General features: G+C 41.0%; 1 protein-coding gene across 4 annotated transcripts in view; it reads right to left on the reverse strand.

Annotated features, from left to right (window-relative positions):
• creb5b (cAMP responsive element binding protein 5b) overlaps nt 1–25,912 on the reverse strand; it is a 63,268-nt gene extending 37,356 nt beyond the window's left edge. Inside the window, exons 1-5 of one of the 4 annotated variants that reach the window (XM_017477254.3) lie at nt 25,746–25,912; nt 19,951–20,028; nt 19,079–19,172; nt 15,206–15,327; nt 11,623–11,780 (exon numbers count right to left, since the gene is read on the reverse strand). In XM_017477254.3, coding sequence (XP_017332743.1) covers nt 11,623–11,780; nt 15,206–15,327; nt 19,079–19,172; nt 19,951–20,004 — 428 coding nt within the window. In that variant the 5' untranslated portion in view covers nt 20,005–20,028; nt 25,746–25,912. The other 3 variants (XM_047155870.2, XM_017477248.3, XM_017477255.3) reach the window with 3 other exon arrangements.
• Between the last annotated feature and the right edge of the window lie 423 nt (nt 25,913–26,335).

Raw genomic sequence — 26,335 nt, forward strand, 5'->3', positions numbered from 1 at the left:
CACACACACACACACACACACAATATGAATGGAAGTTGAGGCAGAAACCCACCCTGTATGGGACACCGGTCATCATACACACACATACACAGACACTCATTCACAACTACGGGCAATTTAGTTAGGAAAGGTATGGATTTTGTCTATACTGTTATACTGATATAGAAACACTTCTGTATTTAAAAAAACATTCAGTATTACATATAATCCATAAAGAATGTGATGTGAAAGACTGAAGGAGGTAAAAAACAGACAGTGGTTTTCTATAGCGCTATCCACACTGGTTGCACATGACACTGATGTCGTTCATTATCCAAAAATCTCTAGCGCTGTCTCTATTTAACTGTCCTTACACTCATTTACTCTCTGTCAATATTGCAAATTGTATTCATATTGATAAAAAAAATCGACCCATTTGTCCTGCCTTAGTGAACAGTACTACTATAGCATACATTTTTAGGGCTTTGCATAACAAACACTTTCTATGTTATTGGCATGGCTTTATTACAAAATGCCTCCAGCATCAAATTTATAGATGGCATACTTTTTTTTGTCAGAAAATGCTTTCAGCAGGCTACATTTTTCCAGTATTCAGCTGTCCAGTTTTGGTGAGCCTGTGCTCACTGCAGCTTCAGCTTTCTGTTCTTGGCTGACAGAAGTGGAACCTGACGGGGCCTTCTGCTGTTGTAGCCCATTCACCTTAATTTGTGCATTGCGCTGCTGCCACACAATTGGCTGATTAGATAATTGCATGAATGAGTAGGTGTACAGGCGTTCCTAATAAAGTGCTTGGTGAGGGTAGCAACATCATTCAGAAATTAAAGAGACATCACATAATATTATGACATGTACCAATAATGTGGTCATGTAAAACCATACTGTGCTATACATTTCTGCCATACTGCCCACTACTAATATACTATATATAAAATGACTGTAGACTTGGGTAATAACAAACAGAGCCCTGGTGAATCCAAAGACACACAGTGCAGCCCGAACCTTGACTCTCAGATTACACACACAAGCCCACTCTTCCTAACATGACATCACTCCTCTTTCTGTCTCTTGCTTTCTTCCAGCACTGTAATTTTTTTTTTTTTTTTTTTTTTTTTTTGCATCTCCAGGTCCTTCTTCTAGCCCTTTCTCTTGATTATCTCTGATGGGACACTCAGTCCTAACACAAACAATTCATCCTGCTGCACACACACTTGTGCATGTCCAGGGTCCAGATGAGATGAGAGGACTCCATGTGTGGCACTCTAGCTTTACAGTATGAGCTCTGCACATCATGGACATGCTCCAAATGCACCAACAGGGTGGATGAATGGGATTTTCATGGATGACTGAGAACCATTGTATGTACTGTAGATCACACCATTTGTGACATATAGTATACAAAGGTATGTGCATGCATATAAATTAGATAACAGACATGCAGCCAGATCACAAGGCTCAACCTCAGTGACTTCAACATAAGAGGCCTGGTCACAGCATGCAGAGAGAGAGAGAGTGAAAGATAGAGAGAGGCACAGTCAGCCCACTGACTCATATCCTTCCCTTCTTCTCTCCTTCCAACAATGATGTAATGCTCTTGGCTTACTGCCTTCCTCCCACCCCCTGTCCCCCTCTCTCTCTCTCTCTCTCTCTCTCTCTCTCTCTCTCTCTCTCTCTCTCTCTCTCTCTCTCTCTCTCTCTCTGCGCCATGCTGGTGAGGTCAATGCTAACTGGAGCAGACACGGCAGGAGCAAGGAACTTTTACTCTGTGTGAATGTAACCAAAACAGCCCCGGGCTTGCTTCCAGCCACTGGGAGATGGTGGTGCGGTCTCCACAACAACGGGCCTAAACAGTGAGAGAAACAGAGAAAGTCCAAACAGCTTGCAGCTGCCTGGCGCGCTGAGTAAATACAGCACAGGACCTGCTCCTGATTTACCACTTTAATCAGAGAGAGAGAGAGAGAGAGCAAGAGAGAGAGAGAGGCAGAGAGAGAGAGAAGGGAGTGGAAGAAGGGGATTGAGATACAAGGGGGATATAGAGCTTAAGAGAGTGCCACAGTGCTTGGGACTGCTAGTGCAGGAAGGTGGGGAGGTATAAGAACGTGATCAAATAAATCAAGGCCTAATGGCTTGTGAGACTCTTATTAAAAAGAGTGACAATTACTACATGGGGGAGGGACAGCAATCTTGGCATGTCCTTGTCCACAGCAATCTTGGCATGTCCTTGTGCCATTGCTTAAGGACCTGAATTATATAACTCAACATGTGGAATTATAAAAATTATCCAGGTGTGAAAGAAATGCAGCGACAGACACCATAAACAAGCTAAGCACTATCTACAAGAGTCTAAGACTTGTCCTGGGACATCCTCAGGGCAAAGCAGCATCCTACAATTCCTGTAGTGTATAACAACCCTATAATTATGTGCCAATATTTCCCTCAGCACAGGGGGGAACTGGTCCAGAGAGAAAAAAAACGATCTGGCACAGGACCAGCTTCTTCCTCATGTGACTGAAACTGGCCCATGAGTCCCGCCTACACCTGTCAATAGAACCTACTGCCCATATATCACCCTGAGTGTTTCACTCGTCATGTAAATATAATCCCGCCCACCAGTCGCTGACTGCAGACAGAGCCAGTAAAACAGCGCCAGACCCAGGTGACAGATCTTCTAATGCAGTCCATTGGCTGGGACACAATTTCACGTGTGGAGCTTTGCGGTGTTCTGGAACACTGTCTGCATTTATCAAAATCAGCTTCATCAGAGTGACACTTACAAAACAGGGTTGTTTTCTCTTCTCGCCAAAACCACATCTGCAGGCTTACTTTTAATGACAAGCCATAATCCTCTAGAGCAGCACGTTTATGTATTTCATCAAGTTATACAAGAATATGACACACAGTGTGGCCCATCTTCACATTCCATTAGGATCCTGCTTTATATCTTCCATCCACTTTGGCTTCAATGCTGTGTTCACTCTTTGTTTTTTTGGTTTTTTTGGCTATTCCACTATTCACCCAGTTCCACCTGATCAGACCTTTTAGAGCTCTCTCTATACTTCACTTCCTCCAGCTGCTCTTTTCATCATCCCCTTACCCATTTAGGTCTTCATCTTCCTCATCCTCTTCCTCTCTTTCCTCAAGCTCAGGGTCATTCCTCCCGACAATCCACTCTTGATCCCGTTCTTCCTCTCTTCCCTACGCTGTCATGGCGGACGGACAGCCCCGGGGCTGTGGATGACACAGCGGTGTAGGAATGAGAGGAACAGGGCCTGGGCGTTCCTCTCCAAATGCTCTATTAAAGCCTGTGCTGTACACAATGAGCTCACTCTAATTCAGCTCAGATGTACATCCTGCCTGTCTGCCATCTCTCATTCGCTCTCTTTTCTCTCTCTCTCTATCTCCACATCATGCTCTCTTTTTATATGTATGTTATAGGTCCTGAAGTCTAAAATGGATTTCTCTCTTTCCTGCTCTAAAACCATACACAAAGTCACAAGATGCCATTCAATGTTTTATATTTAACATTTCGATTAGTTGAAGATGCCACATGCATTTGTTATTTATAAATCACTGTATTATGTAATAATGGTACCACGATAAACATTTTATTTTATTTTATTTTATTTATTTATTTTAAATCACATTTATATCTACAGTGATAGTCTACAGTTTTAACAATACAAATTGAAATCTAAACATGGAAATCTATGACGTCCATGTTTTGGCCTGAAAACAGAAGGCCTTAAAAATACAATTCACTGCTGAGAGAATTATAATCATGATTATAAAGGACAATGATGATGACAGGCTAGGAACATGAAACATGATAATGCGATTTTATGTAACTATTCACAATAGTTATTCATTTCCCATTTCCGCTTCTCAAGTGCAATGAGCTACTTTTCATCATTCTCTGAAAGTATATAATGCTCGCTCTCTCCTTCCCTCTCTCTATCTCTCTCTCTCTCTCTCTCTCCACCAAGCTGCCATGTACAGATATGGTAACGTACTATTTCAGCACTCAGCTTCCTCTATACGCATCAAAAGTACCTCAGGACGTCCTCTGTTCTCTGGAGGTGTGAAACCAAGCATGCATGCAGAGCTATATAGTCACATCCCTCTATTAAACTCACACTCACACACACACACTCACACACACACTCACACACACACTCACACACACACTCACACACACACACACTCACACACACACTAAGAGATACATAAAACCAGTTGTGTAATGATGAACTTTGGAACACTTTTAACACACTGATCTAAAACTGCTCTAAAACATTACTTCACTCCCTTACTTTACTATAATACTATTTTGATTAAGGACATCAAGATGGTTTCTATATGGTTCTTGATGTCTCTGAAGCTTTCCTGAGTATAAACAGTGCCAGACAGACAGACAGACAGACAGACAGACAGACACACACACACACACACACACACACACACACACCCCTCACTAAACTGTCTGCTCACAATCTAAATATTAAGATCAGGACAATTATTTGCCTTGATATTTTAGCAATGATGTCGAGTTTAAGTAGAAACACACTCAAAAACCAAATCAGATGCTATGTTTGAGGGCTTAAGCTTCCGTGTAATGCCAGGAGAGTGACTGCAGAGTCATTTTTAAGGAAGTAAAACCTTGTGATTTAGATGCCAAGGACAGTAGTTTTAAAATGTCAGCAATTCTGATCAGGAATCAGCTGTCACACTTTATAGTATGTGCTGAATGTGGGGTGGCGTTAAAAGATTTTTTATTTTTTTTTTAAAAAAACAACAACAACAAAAAAAACGTCTGACTTCCTTCATCATTAGCATGTAGCCAACAACTTGTCTCAAAGTGTATCATGGTCTTGTGACTACTTGTGCTAATGATATTATATGTGCTAATGATTTAAGCTTGTGCTTACTGGTCTAATAAATCTTATGCAAAAAGAATAAAAGAGCTATCTGAGTGCCCAAACTGACAGGAAGATTTATCACACGTTCAGCCCATTAGAAGTCCTTGTTTTGCTTTTTCCACAATTCCTGCACATTGCACATGTTGCTGGTTCATACTTCCATTCACTGCATCCCCCCTCCAACCTCCTGCAATAAGAGACATTGAGGGACTCGTACAGTGTTTTATCTCACGCGGTTGACTAGCTGTGTCTAACATGTTTAGCGCTGACACAACTCAGGAACAGATGTTTCCAATTCGAAAAGCCGAGGCCGTTTGAATCACTCGGACGTTCCCCATCTCCCAACAGTGGGCAATAATGGTAGCCATGATGTTCAGACTCGCTGTGTTGTGCGCTTTCCTTTGTAATTTTTTCATGGTTTCTGCTGGTTTTTGTCAAGGTGTATATCAGAGGGCTTTCTTGTTCAGGGCCAGGATATATCAGGGGAACGTAGGCAAACTGCTGGGGGAAGGTGAGGGGATGGGGGGGGGGGGGGGGTCCTTGGGCTCGCAGCTGTGGGCCTCTCGCCTCAGCAGGCCGGTTCGAGTAAAGCCAAGCTTAATTGATTCCAAGCCTCAAAAGCACTTTGCTAAACATGTTGCAGCAACGGGTTTTCTTTTTTTGCTCTCTTCATTTAACAGAGGCCCTTTACTTCTTTCATAATCCACAGTCTAAAGAAGTCAGGAAACAGACACGGTAAGGATCTCGTTCCAGTGATGCTACATATCGCATACATTCTACACAGGAAGTATTCAGAGCCCATTTGTCTTTCTCTAAACTCCACACAATATCAGCTTACCACATGCATATGCATTTCAAAACCTTAACTCCAGAACAACTCCAGAATACTTTCCGTGCCCACGGTGTAAAGTGTATATAGTGTAGGTAACATACATTCCCGTGATAAAGACAAAGAACGTTATGTTTTATAACGATACGTTTGTCTACAGAGTAACAATGTGATTTTCTTTGCATATTCCAGCTTGGAAGAGTGCACACTCAGCAATCCTACATCATCCCTGGAGCAACTGAGGACTTGTTCAGTGTCAGCTTTAAGTGTTGTGAAACCTGAAACTTGGAACCTTCTGATCAGTTGCCCAGAATGTTAACCACCAAACTAACACTGTTATCACAAAAGATAGCCATGTTAGTACCTGTAGTCTACCAATCTTCTACTCTTCCATTAACTATGCTAATGAAGGTAGCTGATATCACTCTTTATTCATTCATTCCATGTAGAAAAAAGCAATGGGTATATAGATAGATAAATATATACAGTCAAATAATAGTCAAAAAGCAGCAGTTGAGGGAAGCATTATTGGTATGCTCGTTTGGCAAGTTTTACTTGAAGAACGTGCAAAATTTACAGCTTTAAATGGAAGACATCCTGACAGAACAATTATGTTGCTGTCTCACTAATCATGAACAGGAGAATTAGTGTACACCTGCTGTCTATGCAGACATGAGGTCTCTGCAAGCATTTATGAATGCTTTGGCTTTACGAGTCTTTTATGAGCACTTCATTAAGCCACAGTTCAGCACTATACAGCTGCAGTGTTGTCTGTGAGCAGTGGCAGCGGGGCTGAGGGGTCACCGAGTGTGTGACAGAGGAACATCGTTACAATGCAGATGAGAAGGAAGAGGAGCCAATGGGAACAGAAGCGCTCACTGACCCTCTGCTTCCTGCCGAATAGGTCTTTGGGTTACAGAAAGTAACATACAAAATAATAACAAGTGCCAAGTGGTTTCCTTGCTGGGCTTTTCCCGCTGAGGTTTACATTTCCAGCCGCTGCCGGCCTACCCGGGATAACCAGCGCCCTCGACAAACCCTGTAAACAATAGGGCTCGTTTGGCCGGCTTTCCAGCGACTTTCTCATGATCTCGTTTGATGGTGCTGTGTGCCGCTCACCCCAACTAGCTGGAATAGCAAGACAAAATGATCTGTAATCAGAGATCCTCACATGGGACACCAGTCGTTTTGGTTATCAAAATAATTCTTAAGAAAAGCACAAACCTGAGCTTGTAAATCTTCATTTATGTGAGGGAAAGAAGGGAGTCAAGCCTCTTCATGTTTAGACCTGACTAATCTCATTCCCTCAGTGTGTTATAAACCAGATCCTGTTTCGCCACTTTGTTAGCGCTACGCATGCAGACAACTTCTGTTCATCTTCTGCATGGCAATGAATTTTGAGTCGAGATTAAAATAATTAAGCACAAACACATGTTTAATTCATCTTTACCAAGGCCGCCAATCATTCTGGAGATGACTATATTATGGGGGTTTATAGTTGTGGTGACTCCATGAGATTTTATATTGGAATGTAACATGATATGCATAATGAAAAGTTTGAGGTAAACTGTTATGATGATAAGGAAAATGTAAATAGTTCAAATCTTTAAAAAAAAAAAAAAAAAAACCATTCCTACATATGCAGCATTGCTAAATGTGTATATTTATTTTCAGTAAACAATACACAGGACTGTTATTCTACATTGGTCCAATAAATTCCTGAAGCAAGTTATAAATATTTTTGGTAACCTATTATATGAACGGTCATAACGGTGATTTCTGAAATGTGTGACGTGACATTAATGTATTTGTTGACTGATGTTGAATGTTGAAGGCATTTGAGTCTTTTAAGATCTGTACAATTAAGCCTTCCTTTTTTTTGTCCTGTCTGTCTTTTCATCCGTTTTTTTTTTCTTTAATGCTTTTTGTTGATTTATTCCGTATGCATTTATTTCATTGTGTTTTATTTCATTTCTGTTTGTAATTACTTCATTTTTTGTCACTAATTATTTGTCAGTTTATACTAGCAGCACATTCCACACAAGGTTTAAGACATTGTAAGTATTACCACATGGACTCTTAACTTTTGGGAAGTGTATGTACTTCAATCTACCTCATATTGAAGCACAGATTTGCATGTGTGCTGGCGGGCCAGCTTCATTTATTATGAAGATAAGGTGAAAGCTAATGGTCTCAAACTGAAGTGGTCATCAAACCTGCATTTATGAAGCACAATATAACCTTATTACAACTTCAGTTATTTAAGAAGACCATAAATGGATACTTCATAGACTTAATGAATGTGCTGTTTTATATATATATATATATATATATATATATATATATATATATATATATATATATATATATATATATATATATATAAAAGCTTACAAGATATGAATTATAAATGACTAAACATTGTAAAGTCTGACCAGACTGACGCTTGAGAGATGTTTTTTCTCCTTCTTATTAAGACCAAGCTATAAGTTCTGTAGTTCATTGCAAGTGAATGAGCAACATTCTTACTGCTGCTGCTCGCCCTTGTTCTCTCTCTCTCTCTCTCTCTCTCTCTCTCTCTCTCTCTCTCTCTCTCTCCCTCTTCTGTGGTTGAAATTCCATCCATACCTCTGAACAAAAGCCACTGTCGACCTGTCAGTCAAACTGACTGACAGTCTTCCCATCCAATATTCACAAGCTGTCCCATCTAGGCATCTGCCCCCGTGCTGTCTCGCCACTGACATAGAGAAGACATTGTGTTCTCCTTTAACCTCGCGCGTCACACCATGCAATGCTCAAGGACCAGTCATTAAGTGTAACGCCGACCGTCGGCCAAAGCGTGTGCATGTGTGTGTGTGTGTGTGTGTGTGTGTGTGTGTGAATGTGTGTGACAGTGGTTGTTTCGGAGTGATAAGTATGCAGGGCAGGCTTGACATGCAGAGCACATCCTGGAGCCTCGTTAGTTAACCGAGTGGGTGAAAAAAATGAAAACAGTTTTTCTTGTACATATTGGGTGCAGTTCAGGTCTGTACAGTCCTTGGTCATTGGTCATGTGTTTGAACAGAACCACAAGGACTGCAGATAAATCAAGGCAAAAACGTGCTATTAGGCAAAAACGCATTCCAAATGACATGAATATTTTGGGCAAAGTATTCTGTGGCTGGATCTGTAATGTAAGATACAGACCTTCAGGTCAGCTTAGGGAAACAGAACCTGTGGCAGCCCTGAATGCCTACCTCCACTGCATGATGGATCTGTCTTGCCACTTTAATCCCCTTTAAAAATACCAAACCACAGGCACTGAGCTGGAAATGACACTGTGCTTTTCCTGCAGAACATTATGTTTGTTTGTGTGTGCGTGTGTGTGTGTGTGTGTGTGTGTGTGTGTGTGTGTGTGTGTGCACTCAGGTGATGATTATGTCGCAGACAGGGTATATTCTGACGCAGAGAAAGCAAAAGAGAGCAAGGGAGATGGATCAGAAGTGGTGAGTGCTTGCGCAAAAAGGGCGTCACCCCCAAATAGTCGATATCCCCACCAGAGTAGTGCTATTGATGTCATAAGTGTGGGACACACCCAAGCTGGCCAAACCACACAGGCTCTTTAAGGGCCAGGGCAATTGAAAAGAGCCACGTGCACACGTGCACGCACACACACACACACACACACACACACACACACAGCACCACTGGAGACGCAGGACAACATGCATACAAAAGCTTCCATAAAATCGTCCCTTCACATAACACCTAAATACGTTTCAAAAGTAGTTTTAATATATTGCAGATGTATTAATGTATTATTAATAATATATTACAGTTATATATATAATATATTACAGATTCAAACATGTGACTAGTTAAAGGAAACATAAAGTGTCTTAGTAAGTTGTTGGGTCACTACAAGAGACAAGAACAATGTGCCTTGTTATACATTCTACAAGTCTCTGGAACTGAACTGGATGGATGAAAATCGTTCTCTTTGATGATGAGCCACGGGTTTTCCCTTTAAATTTGTCACTTATCAGCATGCCCTCCAACCCTCCGACATGCAGTGCTGTGTGACAACGGTACACAAACAACACAGCTTACACTACAGCAAAACAATGTATAAAAGTATACAAATCCCCCAACAATACACATCAACAGAGGTGGAAAAGTGGATATAAATATAAAATATAGATATCAAATAGCATAGATATGTCAAAATTTTACTCAATTAAAAGGAAATATCCAGCCAAAATATGTTTACACGAAAAAAAAAAAAAAAAAGCTTATAAAGAAAAGTAACTTTTCTTACTTATCTTAAATTGTTAGAAGAGTTTTTTTGTTGTTGTTTTAAAGCAACTACACAATTTTGCCTGAAAACATTGTTCCGTCTCTGTAAATCTGCAGGTCACATGCATGACTAATGCTATGTATTTTGTTACTGAATTAATTAGAAGTGAAATATCTTCTACATAATATATTACCATTGACTACAATTCAACTTGCTCTCTAGCCAAACAGGCTAACTTAGTTAAATATAGCCAGATGACATTAGCAAATTAGCAAAACTTTCCTCAATATGCTTTTCCAAATTAGATGGAATTCATGAGGAGACACCTCATTTTATATGAGCCTTTTCTTACTCCAGCATATTGGAACATTTTACTGAGCTAGGGTCAGGGGCGCAGTCTGGTGGCTTATACATCTTCAAACGCACACGGGTTGCTACAGCGGTAATCTCATTAGAGTTATGCAGCATGAGAAGGTCACAGCATTTCTTGATAGTTTTTTCTTTGTTGATAAAGTTGGATGCTATACAGAAATGACTGGATGCTATTCTGAGCCCCTTCAATTGATTTATAATGTACAGCAATTTGCTGGATGAGAGAAGAAGAGATAAGTTCTAAATAAAACTGTAAGGAGTGAAAGGTAAGGTTTTTTTTCTTGGAAATGTAATAATGTAAGAGTGCAGCTTTCAATTTAAATAAAACTCAAGTAAAGTGTAAATGCACTAAAATAATACTTAAGTATAGTAAGTACAAAAACTCAAGTATTTTCCACCCCTGCACATCAACACACATGCACACACAATGCCCTACAATTACCATGTACAGCAAAAAAGCTACAGACAGCAAGGTGCCTCAGAGATCACAGATGGAAAGAGAGCTGTGGCACAACTTTTTAGGTGTCTTATTGGGTGAATCTTTTCCCATAAGATTATCTAAAAGACATAAACCAAGGGAACCTTGGACACCTTGGTGCATTTCAGTAGTGTAAACAACGTAAAGAAGAACTGATCAAAAAGCTCATCTCAATCTGTTATAAATCTTTAAAACCACATAAAGCCTTCTTAATTATTTATCAACAACCAAAAGACGTCTCCTGAGAAAGCCATATTTGTCTGGTAAACAAAGAGGTTTCTTTAGAGAAGGATGTACAAGAAACATATTCAACGAGCCCCTTAAACTATCGATGCAGAAATATCTACATTAAAAACAAAAAACAAAAAACAAATCAAGCAGCTACAGAGTCTGTAAGTAAACTCCAGTCATTCAACACCTGCCTCAGCCCATGAGAAAATGCAGACTCCCCCCTGGGTAACTAGTTTGAATGGTACAATATTAAAAGAGCAAACTTGCATGTTTACATATTATGACAAATTTTTGAATGAGCAGCAAATACATCACTTCTACATCAAGTTCTTTAAATGTTCTCGACGTGTTCTGCAGGTAATGAGTAATAAGAGAACATTAAGACGCAATATGATTTAACACAGTGCAGCTGATTATCATTCTCACTTGGATGTTTTTACGGTGCAGACATTCAGTATGAATCATCTAACCTCTAAGTATAACTACAGTGGGATGCTACTGAATCTGAAAGTCCTCTACTCACCCAGTCTGTCTGTTAGTGGAAGGAGCCTGCGTGATGACGGAGCTGGACTGTGGCGAGGGTAATGCTTGCTGTATCACTATGCTGCTCTCATGGTTGGCCATGCGGCTGTGGGGTTGCTGGTGCTGGTTGGGGCCTGGTTGTGCATGAAGAGCAATATTCTAATGAGAAGAGAGACAAAATGTGCATCAACATACCGATGACAAATCCTGAACCGCAAACAAACAAAAAAAAAGAAAATATCTTGAATATAGTTAAATTGATCAAGTATGACTTATTATAAAATTACAATAAACTTTTACATTTATAAACCCAGCACTATTTATTATTATTTATCAAATATACTGTTTATTCATTTTGTCATTAGTATACATCATGGCTAATTTTTATATATATATATATATATATATATATATATATATATATATATATATATATATATCACAATTGTATCACTCTGTCTAATGCACCCTGAACTGCATCTAGCTGCTATTTCTACCTCCACTTTAAAGTACATTACAACTGTGCCTACCATTTCCTCATAATGTGTAATATTTGTATATTAGGTGCAATATTTGAATAACTGTATATTAGATGCAGTGTGTGTATATATTAGGATGGCAGTTGTGTTGTGTTGTGTTGTCTGAGATGTTTGTGTTGAATGTACCGTGTTGTGACCAAACACCAAGAAAAATTCCTAACACGTGTAAATGTATATGGAGAATACCATGATTCTGATTCTGATGTAAGATTATTAAATCTATTTTCAGACATTTTTTCCTACTGATATAAGCTTTAAATCTTTGCATTCTACTATATTGGCAGATAATTAAGCTTCTTTTTTGGAAATAAATGCTTAAAATTTGCAAAACTGATCTGCCAATAGGAAATACTAGAAAGAAATTGACTACATTTAGTACAATAGATTTCCCCTTGCTGGGTTTTTTTTTTTGCAGTGTTTAAAAAAGAATTTAGTTAGCATTAATATGGACTGAAATTACAAACTACAATGTTTATAGTTCAAATAATGAATTTGGTTTACAAATGTGCCCACAAATTTAAATAAAGGATCAGTTAAATACTGTACTGATTGCAACACTAATAGATCATTAATAGAGGTTGCATACTAGTCATTAATTTACAGATAATAAATATGCATAGAATTGTGAGTTCAGTTATTTATCATTTGTGCTCATTAAAATTACACTAAAATACTTACCTCCTTAATCATCTTCTTAACCTGATTTAATTTCTCTGTAAAGTGTAAATATGTTTCATTCTTTGAAAAATACTCATATGAAATTGAAATTTATTGAAATATCCTGTTTATAATTTTTTCCCCCCTTAAGGTCTCCTTTAATACAGTGTAAATGAGTTACACTAAGATGCAATCATTAAAACTCAGTCATAATTCTGTGCAACATTAATTTCCCTGTACTTTGGAGTTTGTAAAGTAAATCTCTGTGCATGATACTTAAAATAAGGAGCAGTCATTTAGGAGGTTTTATCTTTATATGTTGAGACAGCAAATCAATTCAAGCTATTATAATGTTAGTTATTTCCAGAAACAGGAGTTATTAAGAATAAATAGGAAACACCAACAATACAAAAATCTTTTTAGAGAACACTAAATAGCAGTCAGTGTTGCCATATATGAACTACTGCTATATTAACTACTTATTACGCTTATTAGCAATGAAGTAATGTCTGAAGTAATATGTACTGAAGTGTTATCTGTGTAACCAGGCCATGTAGAAAGTGCTGGAAACTGAACTACTACTAAACAACAAGTTTCTTTTCTGGAACAGTTTATAGACTATGACACGAGTTGACTTTTGCAGGGTGTTTGGAGCGTATTATTATATGAGTTAATGGAATATAAAAGAGCAAATGGAGAACTTTAATAGTTGTGGTATTTATACCAGTCATTTGGTGATTTCTGTTCTGTATTCTGCCTATAACATTCATTCACTTTGCTGAGGTTTTTGGAGCAAGTTCTTGGACAAGGCTTTTCTCTTGCTTCCTCTTGATGCCATATAGGTTGTCAATGGAAACTATTTGTACTATATTTAACCATGCATGCACTGTGCATGTAAAAATATGACTGTTCATATAAAGCTTTATAACATAATGGGGAATGTCCCAAATGAATAGATTTGACACTTGCACAGCTTACACAGGTTTAAAAAAAGCACATCTTCAAACTTTTAGAAGTAAGTCTGAAATCTGACGTACCTAACTCGTATTAAAATATTCAGAAGCCTAAAATAAATGTCATTTTATTCATCATTGTTCCTAGAATTCGTCACTGTTCCTAGAATTCAAAAAAAAAAAAAAAAATTAAAGTTTATTGTACTGTAGTTCTGCTTTTATTATTAACCCTTTAATCCTGACTGCCATCCATGCATATAATTATTAGCCCGACAAAAGGTTCTTGCACCACTGACAGGTTTGAGATTTTGTTCTCGTAGCCTACATTGAATGACACTTTAATTATGCTACTGTTATTATTTATAAGAAGCAGAAAACACATTTTCTCATCTAATGCAAAGTTGTTTGAGGTTTTCTCTCAACAGTAGTGATGAGGAAGTTAGCTAGGGGTGGGTGGTCTCTGTCAGACCTCAGCACTAAAACAGCATCTAAAACTAAACTTGAAAGCTAAAAGTCAGATCAGAAAGTAAGTGTTACTGGTAATCCTGTCTTTGCTTTATAGATTATGATAATGTACTGAATTTACAGAAAAAAAATGCCTTGAATGTACAAATATAAACTCTTGTCCAAGGCAGTTGAGAATGATTGATTTCTTTCACTATTTCTTAGTAAATGATGATCTTGCTTAGATGTTTTAAAAAAAGCAAGAACAGAATTCCCCTCCATGCCCCTCGGCAATCTCTGAGCTGTTGCTCGTGCGTGAGCCATAATCCTTAGCTGTTAACCTGCATATCTCTATATCCTTATAGCTCCTTTACTGCACTCAGCAGAATCTTGCTACAGCGTGCTAACTGCTGACTTTGCATCTCTACTCCACAGGTACACTCCTTACACCACCCAGCCATCAGTTGTCCTGCAAGAAGTTTCACCAACTGCTCCGGCTCTAGTGGTTGGCCGTGTTGTGGTTCTGTTCTGTTTAGGTTATGAAACCCACATCGGGGTCAGTTGCAGGTATTAGTGCTCTCACAGGCAGAACAGCGTGTGGTAGACACAATGGTTGACCACAGCTGTGTGATTATTTTAAAGACATCACATTAATCAGTTCATATTGTACAAGACTCGGACACTGATGAAATATGGCTGTCTCTAAGGAATGTACGTAGAGGTTAAGATGCCATGGTAAATTTTATTTAGAGGGGAAAAAAACTCTTATTGGTCCTTTGAAGATTCAGACAGATGCTATTGATCCAGTGTTTGCAAGCTGTGTGTGGGTGTGTGTGTGTGTGTGTGTGTGTGGCGATGTGTGTGTGTGTGTATTTGTGTGATTATTTCTGAAGCAATATTGCAATATTAGAAGCTATGGGAGTGACAACAGCAGTATTTGATGTAGGATGAGCCCCACAGTGCAGCTGCACCACAGGCCCCACTCTCTCACCTGTTTGGTGTCCTCCTCCTCTTGGACTTTACAGAACTCCTGCTCGATGGAGCAGTCCAGCTCACTAAACAGTCCAACCTCCTCACAGTTCTTCAGGAAGCGTGTTGGGGTTGGCGTCTGGTCTGCAGACAAAGCAAAAACATGATTTAAAACCTTAAACCTCGGTCAACCACATTTGTAGAAGAAACATCAACCCCCCTCCCCCCCGTAGCGTCTTTTGAACAGTACATATAGTCTATAAACACTGAAGTGGTCAGCACCATTAGTTTTGTATAATGACATTGTGGATTAATTTACCTGTCACCAACATCCTTACGCAAATATGCTGAAATGTTTTCAGAATGATGAAGGAAGCGACAGAATTCGCATGTAAACTCATTTTTTACAGTAATGTAGATGTTCTGGCTTACAGAGTCAACAGGGATCTTGGAATTTAACCCAGTATCAAATCTTAGCTTGCAGTTAACAGTTAAGTTACAGTTCTAGACTGCAGTCTGCATTGCGGGTTAGATCAAGTATATGGTCATAAATTGTGTGACTTTAAGTGTGGTTAGAAAAGGGGCGTTTTTTACAAGCTCAAGGAGGTGACATTTTAGTTGTTTCTTTTTCTGAGAGTATGTGGTTGTGTGTGTCTGAGTGAGTGTGTGAGTGTGAGAGAGAGAGAGAGAGAGAGAGAGAGAGAGAGAGAGAGAAAGAAATAAAATATGAGTCTAGATGTGATATACAGTAAGTTGGAGAGTGAATGTAGCGTGAATAAGGAAGAGAGGAAATTAATGAATATATAAGTAGGAGTGAGTAAGTAAGTGAGTAAACATGTGTGAGGGTGAATATATAAGTAGGGGAGTGAAGAATAACTGCATGAGTGAGAGTGAATAAAGGAGTAAATTAGTGGGTATTTGAGTATGCTGTGTATAAGGAAGTGCGTGAAAAAGTGAGTGTGGGGAAGCTGAGTGAGAGAGTGAGTGCGTGAGCGAGCAAGCGAGCGAGTGAATGAAAGAGTGAGTGAGAGAGTGAGTGAGCGAGCGAGCGAGTGAGTGAAAGAGTGAGTGAGAGAGTGAGTGAGTGAGCGAGCGAGTGAGAGAGTGAGTGAAAGAGTGAGTGAGAGAGTGAGTGAGCGAGCGAGTGAGAGAGTGAGTGAAAGAGTGAGTGAGAGAGTGAGTGAGTGAGCGAGCGAGTGAGAGAGTGAGCAAGTGAGTGAGAGAGTGAGTGAAGGAGTGAGCGAGTGAGTGAAGGAGTGAAAGAGTGAGCAAGTGAGTGAAGGAGTGAGTGAGCGAGAGAGTGATTGAACAAGTGAGGGAAGTAGTGGGTGAAGGGGTGAGTGAGTGAGTGAGTGAGTGAGTGAAGGACTGAGCAAGTGAGTGAAGGAGTGAATGAGCGAGTGAGTGAGCAAGTGAGTGACTGATAGAGTGAATGAAGGAAGGAGTGAGTGAGTGAATGAGTGAGCGTGGGAGTGAGTGAGTGAGTGCAGGAAGGAGTGAGTGGTGGAGTTAGGGAGGGACTGAGTGAAGGTGTGAGGGAGGGACTGAGTGGTGGAGTGAGGGAGGGAGGGACTGAGTGAAGGCGTGAAGGAGTGAGGGAGTGAGGGAGGGTCTGAGTGGTGGAGTGAGAGAGGGACTAAGTGGTGGAGTGAGGGAGGGGCTGAGTGGTGGAGTGAGGGAGGGGCTGAGTGGTGGAGTGAGGGAGGGGCTGAGTGGTGGAGTGAGGGAGGGACTGAGTGATGGAGTGAGAGAGGGAGGGAGGGACTGAGTGATGGAGTGAGTGAGGGAGGTTCTGAGTGGTGGAGTGAGTGAGGGAGGGACTGAGTGAAGGAGTGAGGGAGGGAGGGACTGAGTGAGGGAGGGACTGAGTGAAGGAGTGAGGGAGGGGGGGACGGAGTGAAGGAGTGAGTGAGGGATTGACTGAGTGAAGGAGTGAGTGAGGGAGGGACGGAGTGAAGGAGTGAGTGAGGGAGGGACTGAGTGGTGGAGTGACGGAGGGACGGAGTGAAGGAGTGAGGGAGGGTCTGAGTGGTGGAGTGAGGGAGGGACGGAGTGAAGGAGTGAGGGAGGGTCTGAGTGGTGGAGTGAGGGAGGGACGGAGTGAAGGAGTGAGGGAGGGTCTGAGTGGTGGAGTGAGTGAGGGATTGACTGAGTGATGGAGTGAGAGAGGGAGGGACTGAGTGATGGAGTGAGAGAGGGAGGGAGGGACGGAGTGAAGGAGTGAGGGAGGGAGGGACTGAGTGATGGAGTGAGGGAGTGAGGGAGGGACGGAATGAAGGAGTGAGGGAGGGTCTGAGTGGTGGAGTGACGGAGGGACTGAGTGAATAGAGTGAGGGAGGGGCTGAGTGGTGGAGTGAGTGAGGGAGGGACGGAGTGAAGGAGTGAGGAAGGGTCTGAGTGGTGGAGTGACGGAGGGACTGAGTGAATAGAGTGAGTGAGGGAGGGACGGAGTGAAGGAGTGAGGGAGGGACGGAGTGAAGGAGTGAGGGAGGGACGGAGTGAAGGAGTGAGGGAGGGAGGGACGGAGTGAAGGAGTGAGGGAGGGACTGAGTGGTGGAGTGAGTGAGGGAGGGACTGAGTGAAGGAGTGAGGGAGGGACGGAGTGAAGGAGTGAGGGAGGGGCTGAGTGGTGGAGTGAGTGAGGGAGGGACTGAGTGAAGGAGTGAGGGAGGGACTGAGTGAAGGAGTGAGGGAGGGACTGAGTGAAGGAGTGAGGGAGGGACTGAGTGAAGGAGTGAGGGAGGGACTGAGTGGTGGAGTGAGGGAGGGACTGAGTGAAGGAATGAGGGAGGGACTGAGTGAAGGAGTGAAGCAGTGACAGAGGGTCTGAATGGTGGAGGAAGTGAGAGAAGCAAAGAGATGAAGGGACTGAATGTACAAGAATGCACATCTAGTGGGAAACCTAAAGCTTCAAGGCTGCTTCTTGCTGAAACCTGATCTGCTCCCCTGACAAGGGTAAGTAATGAAGAGGAGAGAATCACAGCGTTGCTGGAGACACACATACACACACACAGACACACAGACACACACAGACACACACACAGACACACACACACACACAGACACACACACAGACACACACACACACACACAGACACACACACACACATTCTCTTGCTTACTCCTGAGATAAATTTAAACATTTCAGCCTGAAAGACTTTTAGCCTCAAAGTTAAACACAAACACGTATTTTAAAAACTTGTATAAACTGATACAGTTTTGAAAATTTCAACCGTTATCTGAAGTAACCGGCGGGAACCATTTCATCGTTTCAAGCATTTGCACTTCTAAAGCACCAGAATGTGTGTGTGACGGGAGTCAGATGTGGAATTTCTCTAAATTTGAACTCTGGGTTTCTCCTTGTTTTCATCACGGTAATTGTGGTTTTGCGGTTTGTTTAGTTTTGTCCTAAAATGACCAGGCCGCTAACTGATATGGGGCTTAGAGCGTGCGAGTGATAGGAGGGATTAGACGAGTTAGGTAGAGGGCAGCACAAATATTATTTTAACCACATGGTTATGCGTTTTAAACTTCACGTACACACGCCTAATGCTTGCTAATCAAAGACAGACGTCAAATTGAGTCCCAGGCGGCCCGTGTGGCTGGTTGTGTGTGTGCGTGTGTGTGTGTGTGTGCGTGTGTCTGTGTGTGTGTGTGTATATGTGTATATTCACACAAATATTCATATATTACCGTCATTATGAGGAACTACACCGCTCTATTCTGTCTTTGTGCTGACATGTTTTTGGTTCCCATAAACAGCATTTCACACAAAATGATGCAGCTTTTGTTTAAAAAAAAAAAAAAAAAAAAAAAAAAAAAAAAAAAAGTCGAGGTTAAGACTTGGGTGAAATTAGACTACAGTCCATGTAGATGTGCCGTGTGTGTGCTTCACCTGATAGCATGTTATCGCTTTTGATGGGGGGGAATTTGAGGGTCATCTCATGCTTATGGCGGTGAATCATTAGATGGTCTTCTGTGGGGAAACGCTGTTAGACACACAAACAAGTCAGTCTTAAAGCAGTTGTGGCCTAAGTCATGGCTAAAAACAGACGGTGGTTTTGCTTCGCCTTTCTACATTTGGCAGGAGGCTTTGTAATATCCTGCAATGGCACGGACACTTACAAATCGCATTCAAAACAATCGGCGCGATTCAGGGAGCGTACAGTCAGTGCGATCAGACGCTTCGCTGTGGAAAGGTTTTATAACTGGTCACAATGCAAAAAAAAAACCCGATTCTCACCGCTAGCTCATGCAGCCTCGTCAACGGGATGCAGTTATTTTCTCTTTGCTCTTATCGCACGCGATCGTTTAACGCATGAGAATGCGGCGTTAGGACACGAACCTCTGATAGACTTAACATTTAATGCAATCTTTAATTAGCAGCAATCCACAGGCTGCTTGTTAGACCAGTATAACCTGTGACCCACAGCTATAGACATCTTTATAATCATTTAGGAATGATTTCATATATTTATATGGTTTCTATTATTATTATTATTATTATTATTATTATTATTATTACACATATAAAAATGTACTAAAAGAAACATTAACTAGCATGTGCTACTCCGGGTTCCTTTTTAATCAACATGCCAAGAAATAGTGACCCCAGACATCTAAGGAAATACGGTGGCTTCACATGTTAAAAAGGCCCAAGGGAGACAGTTTTCTTAGCAGGGTAGCATTTCACTGTGTTTCTCTTTGAGAGAGCCTCGATCGGGTTACCGATGCGTTCATCCCCGCCATTGTGCAGTCAGGACTTACCTGAGAGCAGCCTGGAGCGCTGCAAATGAACGGCCTTTCCTGCTCGGAGTTCATCTCTCGCTCCAGCTCCTCGTAAACCTGAAAACAAGCACGTAGAAAGAAATCAGCGCCTTGCCTCGGTGTCGCGTTCTGCTCGCGTCGTGTGCCGCCGAAAGCCGTGCTACCTGCCGGGGATTTTCTTATCGGAATCTCAGAGGTGAGTATTCAGTTGCCTGTTCCTGCTGAGGTTAAGGTCATGTTGGGGTAGAGCTGAGAGAAGGAGGAAGGAGCGGGAGCACAGTTTACTGGCCCGAGGTGTCACACTGCCTCTGTGTCTCCATGGTGCTGCTGCTGACCACAGCACAAGTGTGTAAATTATCCACCAGCTACCCAGAACGCAACCTGGTACCCAGATAGCAACAACAACAAGGGCTGGGGATCAACAAACCGCCACTCACTCACCGTTGTCCTGACCTTTCAACTCCGCCGTCATCTCAGTCGTGCCTTTACTAGCAGGGATGAGGTCAATTTAGCAACTGACTGCTAATAATGGTAAATACTAGAGGCTCTATTCATTCGAGTGATAATGAGTGTTGACTATCAAGCAGACAGGGGAATAATATAAAGAGTGGAGCGTAGAGTAAATAGTATGTCACAAAACAATGGCAAAACTTCCAACGATTCCTAGTGGTCATCTTACAAGTACTTAATAATTCCAACCCATCAATGATGAACATTCTCTCTCCTCTCTGTCTCATTCTCTATGTATGTCTCTCTCTCTCTGTGTTTCTCTCACAAGAGTCCTTCTTCAGTGCCACGATTCTACTGAATACCTCTGATGACAGTCTGACAATAGAACGGCATGTCAGTGATTCTTTTTCCCCACATGCAGTATGTAAACAGACGCTCTCTGGCGTTAACGGAAGTTTGTTTGCCTGCAGTTTTCTTACAGATACACACTGTAGTTGCTGCCATTTCTTTAAGCTGTGAAATAGGTGGGTCAACATGTTTGCCTCATGGGAGAAGAGGATATTTCTATTTCCAGAGATGATGAAATTGGAAGGACTTAGTGTGTAACTCAAATCGCCTGGCCCTCTTAGCACATCAGGGGTCTTATGCAACTCAGTGACCGCATATCTATGATTAGACCCCGAGGATAAAACCACAATGGGGTACGACTGAGGAAGTATTAAATAGTATTATATATTATATAATATATTATATAGTATTATATATCATATAAAAGATTATATGTTATAGTGGGGGAAATAAGTATTGAACGCGTCAATGTTTTTTTTAGTAAATATATTTCCAATGAGGCTATACACATGAAATTTTCACCAGACTTTGGTGTTAACTCAAGAAATCCGGAAATATAAAGAATGAAGCTGTCATTACAAACAAAGGCTTCTCCACTAAGTATTAAATAAATTCCAGTTAGCGTGTTCAATACTTTTTTCCTGGGTCATTCCACTTTATTACACATAACTTTATTTATGCACTTTAATGTTGTGAATTCTTTATATTTCTTGCGTTAATACTGATGTCAATAGCCTCATTGGAAATATATTTACTGGAAAAAATGTTGACGCATCCAATACTTATTTCCCCCCACTGTATATAATCTTTTTTTTTTTTCTTTAATTCACTTTTGCATAGTTTATACATTTGCAGTTTGGGCATTAAACACTGTTCTCTCTCTCATGCCTCATTTCAGTAACAGCTCCACAGTCTAGAAGAGCCTAATGAGTAGCTGTCTTAATAGTGCATGACAGCCTGAGTCGAGTCCTCCATATACAATAGTAAAACCAAACTAACAGCCATGGGCTAGAATATGTATTGACACGCTGGTTAGACAGCTAACAAACATCCTCTTTCCAAATACGTGGAAAATAAACATGTTAGAAGTACGGAGACATGAAAAAGGAGGCACATAGAGCTCACGTCAGTGCTCTTCAAGTTAGGTCTCTCTGGGGACGCACAACTTCGACTGCATGAACGCTTTCATACACAATTTGCATGTGATTTTTTTTTTCCCTGATGGGTCTCGCCAACTGTTTCCTCTCATGAAGTCAAAACATTCAAATTTGGCGTTATGTTAGCCAGAGCAGTTTTTCCTTACTGACTGGTCGACGGGCAGAACCCCTCCAGCCAGGCCCCAACACACGGCCTTATGGGATACAAGCTCTGGTCTTGAAACAGTGCCTCTGTCCGAGAACCAGAGTGATCAGAACCAACAACATGAATACGCTCTGTTTCTCTCTCGGGATCTCTGTATATCCCACATCTTTCTGTTTTCTGTCATTGCTCTTATCGCTTATGTATATATATTATCACTTATTTATATAAGACTGAATGTGCATCTTATTTCAGTCTTTATCAACATATTTATTCTGTCTTTGCGATCACAGATACAGTATATTAGGCAGCTTGTGTGTTTGCTGCTTCACATCCAAAATCAGTCTGGTACCAGAACCGGTCTGTTTGGTTACGATGTGTAATTTAATTGACCATCAGGCAGTTTGATGAATTGGATAATAATCAAAAGGCTTTTGCTGAAATTTATCCAAGATAGCACCTAAAAAATGGAGCAAGTCCATCCATATCATAAACACACAAGGCTGCTTGTATATAGTAAGCTTTATTCTGACACATTGGTATCACTTTTTTGAGGTATATATAATGCTGAAACCATTTAGAGGTGGGTAAAGGAGACTTAGTTGATTATTTTGGTGCAGACTATCACAGTGCAGTTACAAAAAGCACAGCTCACGGTGCAAATTGATCAATCCATACATACAGCTGCTTCACCCTGCATACATGCTTGTCTGTGTGTGTGTGTGTATGTGTGTGTGTGTGTGTGTGTGTGTGTGTGTGTGTGTGTGTGTGTGTGAGACTACACATTGAGCATGTCTCATGTACACTCTGAAACCTGTCATCACAGCAATTCAGACTGATGTATAACTCCATACTTGGTTGATTGTTATGACCTCCAAAATGAACAAGCTCACTTCCCTTTCTCTGTCACATCTTTCAGACAGCTCAAAACTATCTGACCCCACCCGATGACACGGGCCTGCGTGTCATGTCAGATTGCTGGAGACTCGACTGCACCATTCAGGGCAAAGGGGGCAATTGCTGATATGTTTTCATTTAGCAGAGGAAATTTGGTTACGTTTCACAGTAAGTGGGAGCATATGAGGTTTAGCGAAGCGGAGTACAGTTTCATGAAGAACTTTTGCTCTCAAGGTTCAAGCAAAAATTCAGGTTCAAGACAGAATTCAAACAGTATGGAGAGGGAGGAGATGAGCGTAGGATGCAGCATGCACAAACTTGCACTGCAATTCTACCCACCCCTCCCACCCACCACCAGCACCACCACCCCCATCCGAAAAAGAACACACACACACACACACACACACACACACACACACAGCTCCCTAGGCTTTTGACAGCACAAGTTCAAGGTTGGATCAGTGCAAGCCCGGGGGCGAGGAATAAGGCACACATAGGCAATGCACTTATTGTCAAGAAGCCATCATAATGAAATAATGAACAGACGAAGGGGCCCCACACTGGCCACCTTCAAACAGTGCCAATAGTTTTACCTCCTCGAATTTAAACACAGACAACTGCTAAGAATTTTAGTTCATATCTTAAGTTAACACAGAGTCCATACAATACAATGTGTAATTGTTTCCTATCTATACAAATATTTGCTTAGCAAATGCAACAATTGGAAGAGTTAAATTAGAACACTTAATTAAAACTGCATGGAAACAAACTGAAAAAGACGGATGAAAGAATGTGTGAGAGCCGCCTTCAGCTACACTGATAGCCTTGAAGGTTGTCAAACGTCTATTACTAAGACACTCACATTTCCAGTTTAACTCCTACATAAAGCTGACATGACCTGTTGTGGGGTTTTGTTTTTGTTTTTTTTTAGATCTACTTTTCCTTCAGAAAGTATAACAGAGTATCAAGCACAGAAATGTATATGATGTTTTGATTTGTGTGTCAACAAACTTTAATGCTGGTGTAGTTAAGAACTAATTCATACCAACCCCTTCCACCCCCCCAAAAAAAGGTATCAACATATATAGGATATTTCGCAAACATAATAAATACGGATATATTTGAATACAAATCTGAAGATAAATTCAAAGTCAGAACAGAGAAAGTCTTATTTTTGTTTATGTTAACTTTCAAAATCATTCAACTGACCTACGCATCATTACTTTTAGGTTTTAACTACATCTAATTTTACTAACTCACTCAGATGCAATTTTTTAGGATTTATGGTAGATAAATAAAAATAAAATTACGATAATAACCTGATGCTTCTCAAACGACACGCTAACCTCTTAAACTCCCATGATCCATTGGCAGGTCGCTACTAACCATTCTTGCACTCGGAACTACATACGTTATTACATTCACTGTCTGAAGGTACTGAATAATTCATAGTAATGAATAATAATACGGGAATAAAATGCTTTAGCTTGAATAACTATTATTATTAATAAGCAGAAAGTTTTAAGAGTAATGCAAAAAAAAGCAAAGAAATGATTGATCCTTAGACAACCATTTTGTTATTCTTCTTATTATTATTATTATTATTATTAGTTGTAGTAATATTATTATAATAATTATATTATATTATTATACTACTACTACAACTACTAACAATAATAATTATTATTACTATTATTATTATTATTAGTAGTAGTAGTATTACTACTATTACTAACAATAATAATAATAATTGTTATTATTATTATTATTGTTGTTGTTGTTGTCATTAAAGGTTATGAAAAGAAATGAATGATTTAATCTATTAACCCAATGCCACTAGTTAGTCTACAGACAGCGTGTGTATGGATTAAAGCATGGTTTCAGCCTGGAGGTTTTAGTGCTTGCTCAGCACAAGTCTCCTGAAGCCTTCACCATCTCAGTGCTTAATCAAATACTCCGACTGGCCTGCAGAATGACGTAATGTCCGAGAGGCATAGCAGATTTGTATGGACAAACAGAAAACAGAAACATTTATAAGACAACCAAAGTGTTATTTGGGAATTGGGAAGCTTTCCTGTGTGCACATTCTTCCTTTTGAGTGTGTCAGTGAAGCTGAGGCGGTTGAGCTCCATGTGAACTAGAGATATATTTTAATGCAAAGCGCGCCGCCGGGTCCGAAAACCGTGTGCCGGTCGCACGTCGAACAACACCACTACAGTCATGCCCACAGGAAACTGAAGTCCTCTCTCTGTCTCTTGCTCTCTCTCTCTCTCTCTCTCTCTCTCACACACACACGCACACACACACACACGCACAGACATGCATGCAGCACCTAAAAGAAATCTCTCCGATGCTGCACAGCAAGTGTGTCACAGCATGAGGCGCGCGCAAACATAATAAAAGCCAGAGAGAACCGCTCAGTTAACTTCTAACACTAATTACACGAAGCTGAGTTGAGTCAGTAGTTACAGATGAGCGCGGCGCACAACTCAGACATCCTGAAGCAAACCAGGCGAAACCTGTTACATGCCGCTGACTTCTAGAGGCGAATCCGACACGCATTGTTTACTCACACTGATGCTTAGAACAGCAGAAGACAACACAGCTCGCGCCGCACGCATTCCGTTAGACACAAACTTCAGCTGTGTTGCCCCGCACAAGCGACTTGTCACTCCAGCTCACGCGGGAGAAGAGCCATTGTACCGGGGCCGAGTTCTCTGTCCAGCCTGCAAAGCGCGCGCGCTCTATATCTGCGAGCAGAAAACTAAGCCAGCGGCACCGCGACTCTCCAAACAACTTACCGCAGAAGTGTAGCGTAGATGCAGCGCCCTTTCTGAAGGAACCACGTTGGACTGAGCAAAGATTACAATACGATCTATTTAGAGAAGCATTACGTCACCCTCTGGTGACGTCGCGTGGGATTCCTGAACTTCTAAATCACTGCGGTCCGTTTAGAGGCGGGGCGGCGCGAGGCGGGGGCGGGGCCAAAGGGGATATGGCCCAAACCGCACACTACCCTACTATAGAGTGTGTCAAAACAGGAGGCCACTACAGCCAGCGCGGATTGTAGGTTGTTTAATGTACTGTTTTGGCATACTATGTAGTATGGTAGTAATATGTGGGCGTGGTGACGATGCCAGCTGTCTGGTTTGTTGTTATGTGGGATGGGAAACATGCTCAAACACATTTAAACAATGTTGTGTAGTAGCTGATGATGGAGTGTATTTGGGGGCCGCATGAGACTGTTTTAGAGCTTCTTTAGAGTTTTACAGGCAGGAGTCTCAGGAGGGATAGTTCATAGACAAACTAATGTAAATAAATGTAGTCCTAACAATTACACACACACACATTATATATAGGCCCTACACATATTGTATGTGTGTGTGTATAG

The sequence above is a fragment of the Ictalurus punctatus genome, chromosome 1 (assembly GCF_001660625.3).
Source record: "Ictalurus punctatus breed USDA103 chromosome 1, Coco_2.0, whole genome shotgun sequence".
In the NCBI taxonomy this organism is placed as follows: domain Eukaryota; kingdom Metazoa; phylum Chordata; class Actinopteri; order Siluriformes; family Ictaluridae; genus Ictalurus; species Ictalurus punctatus.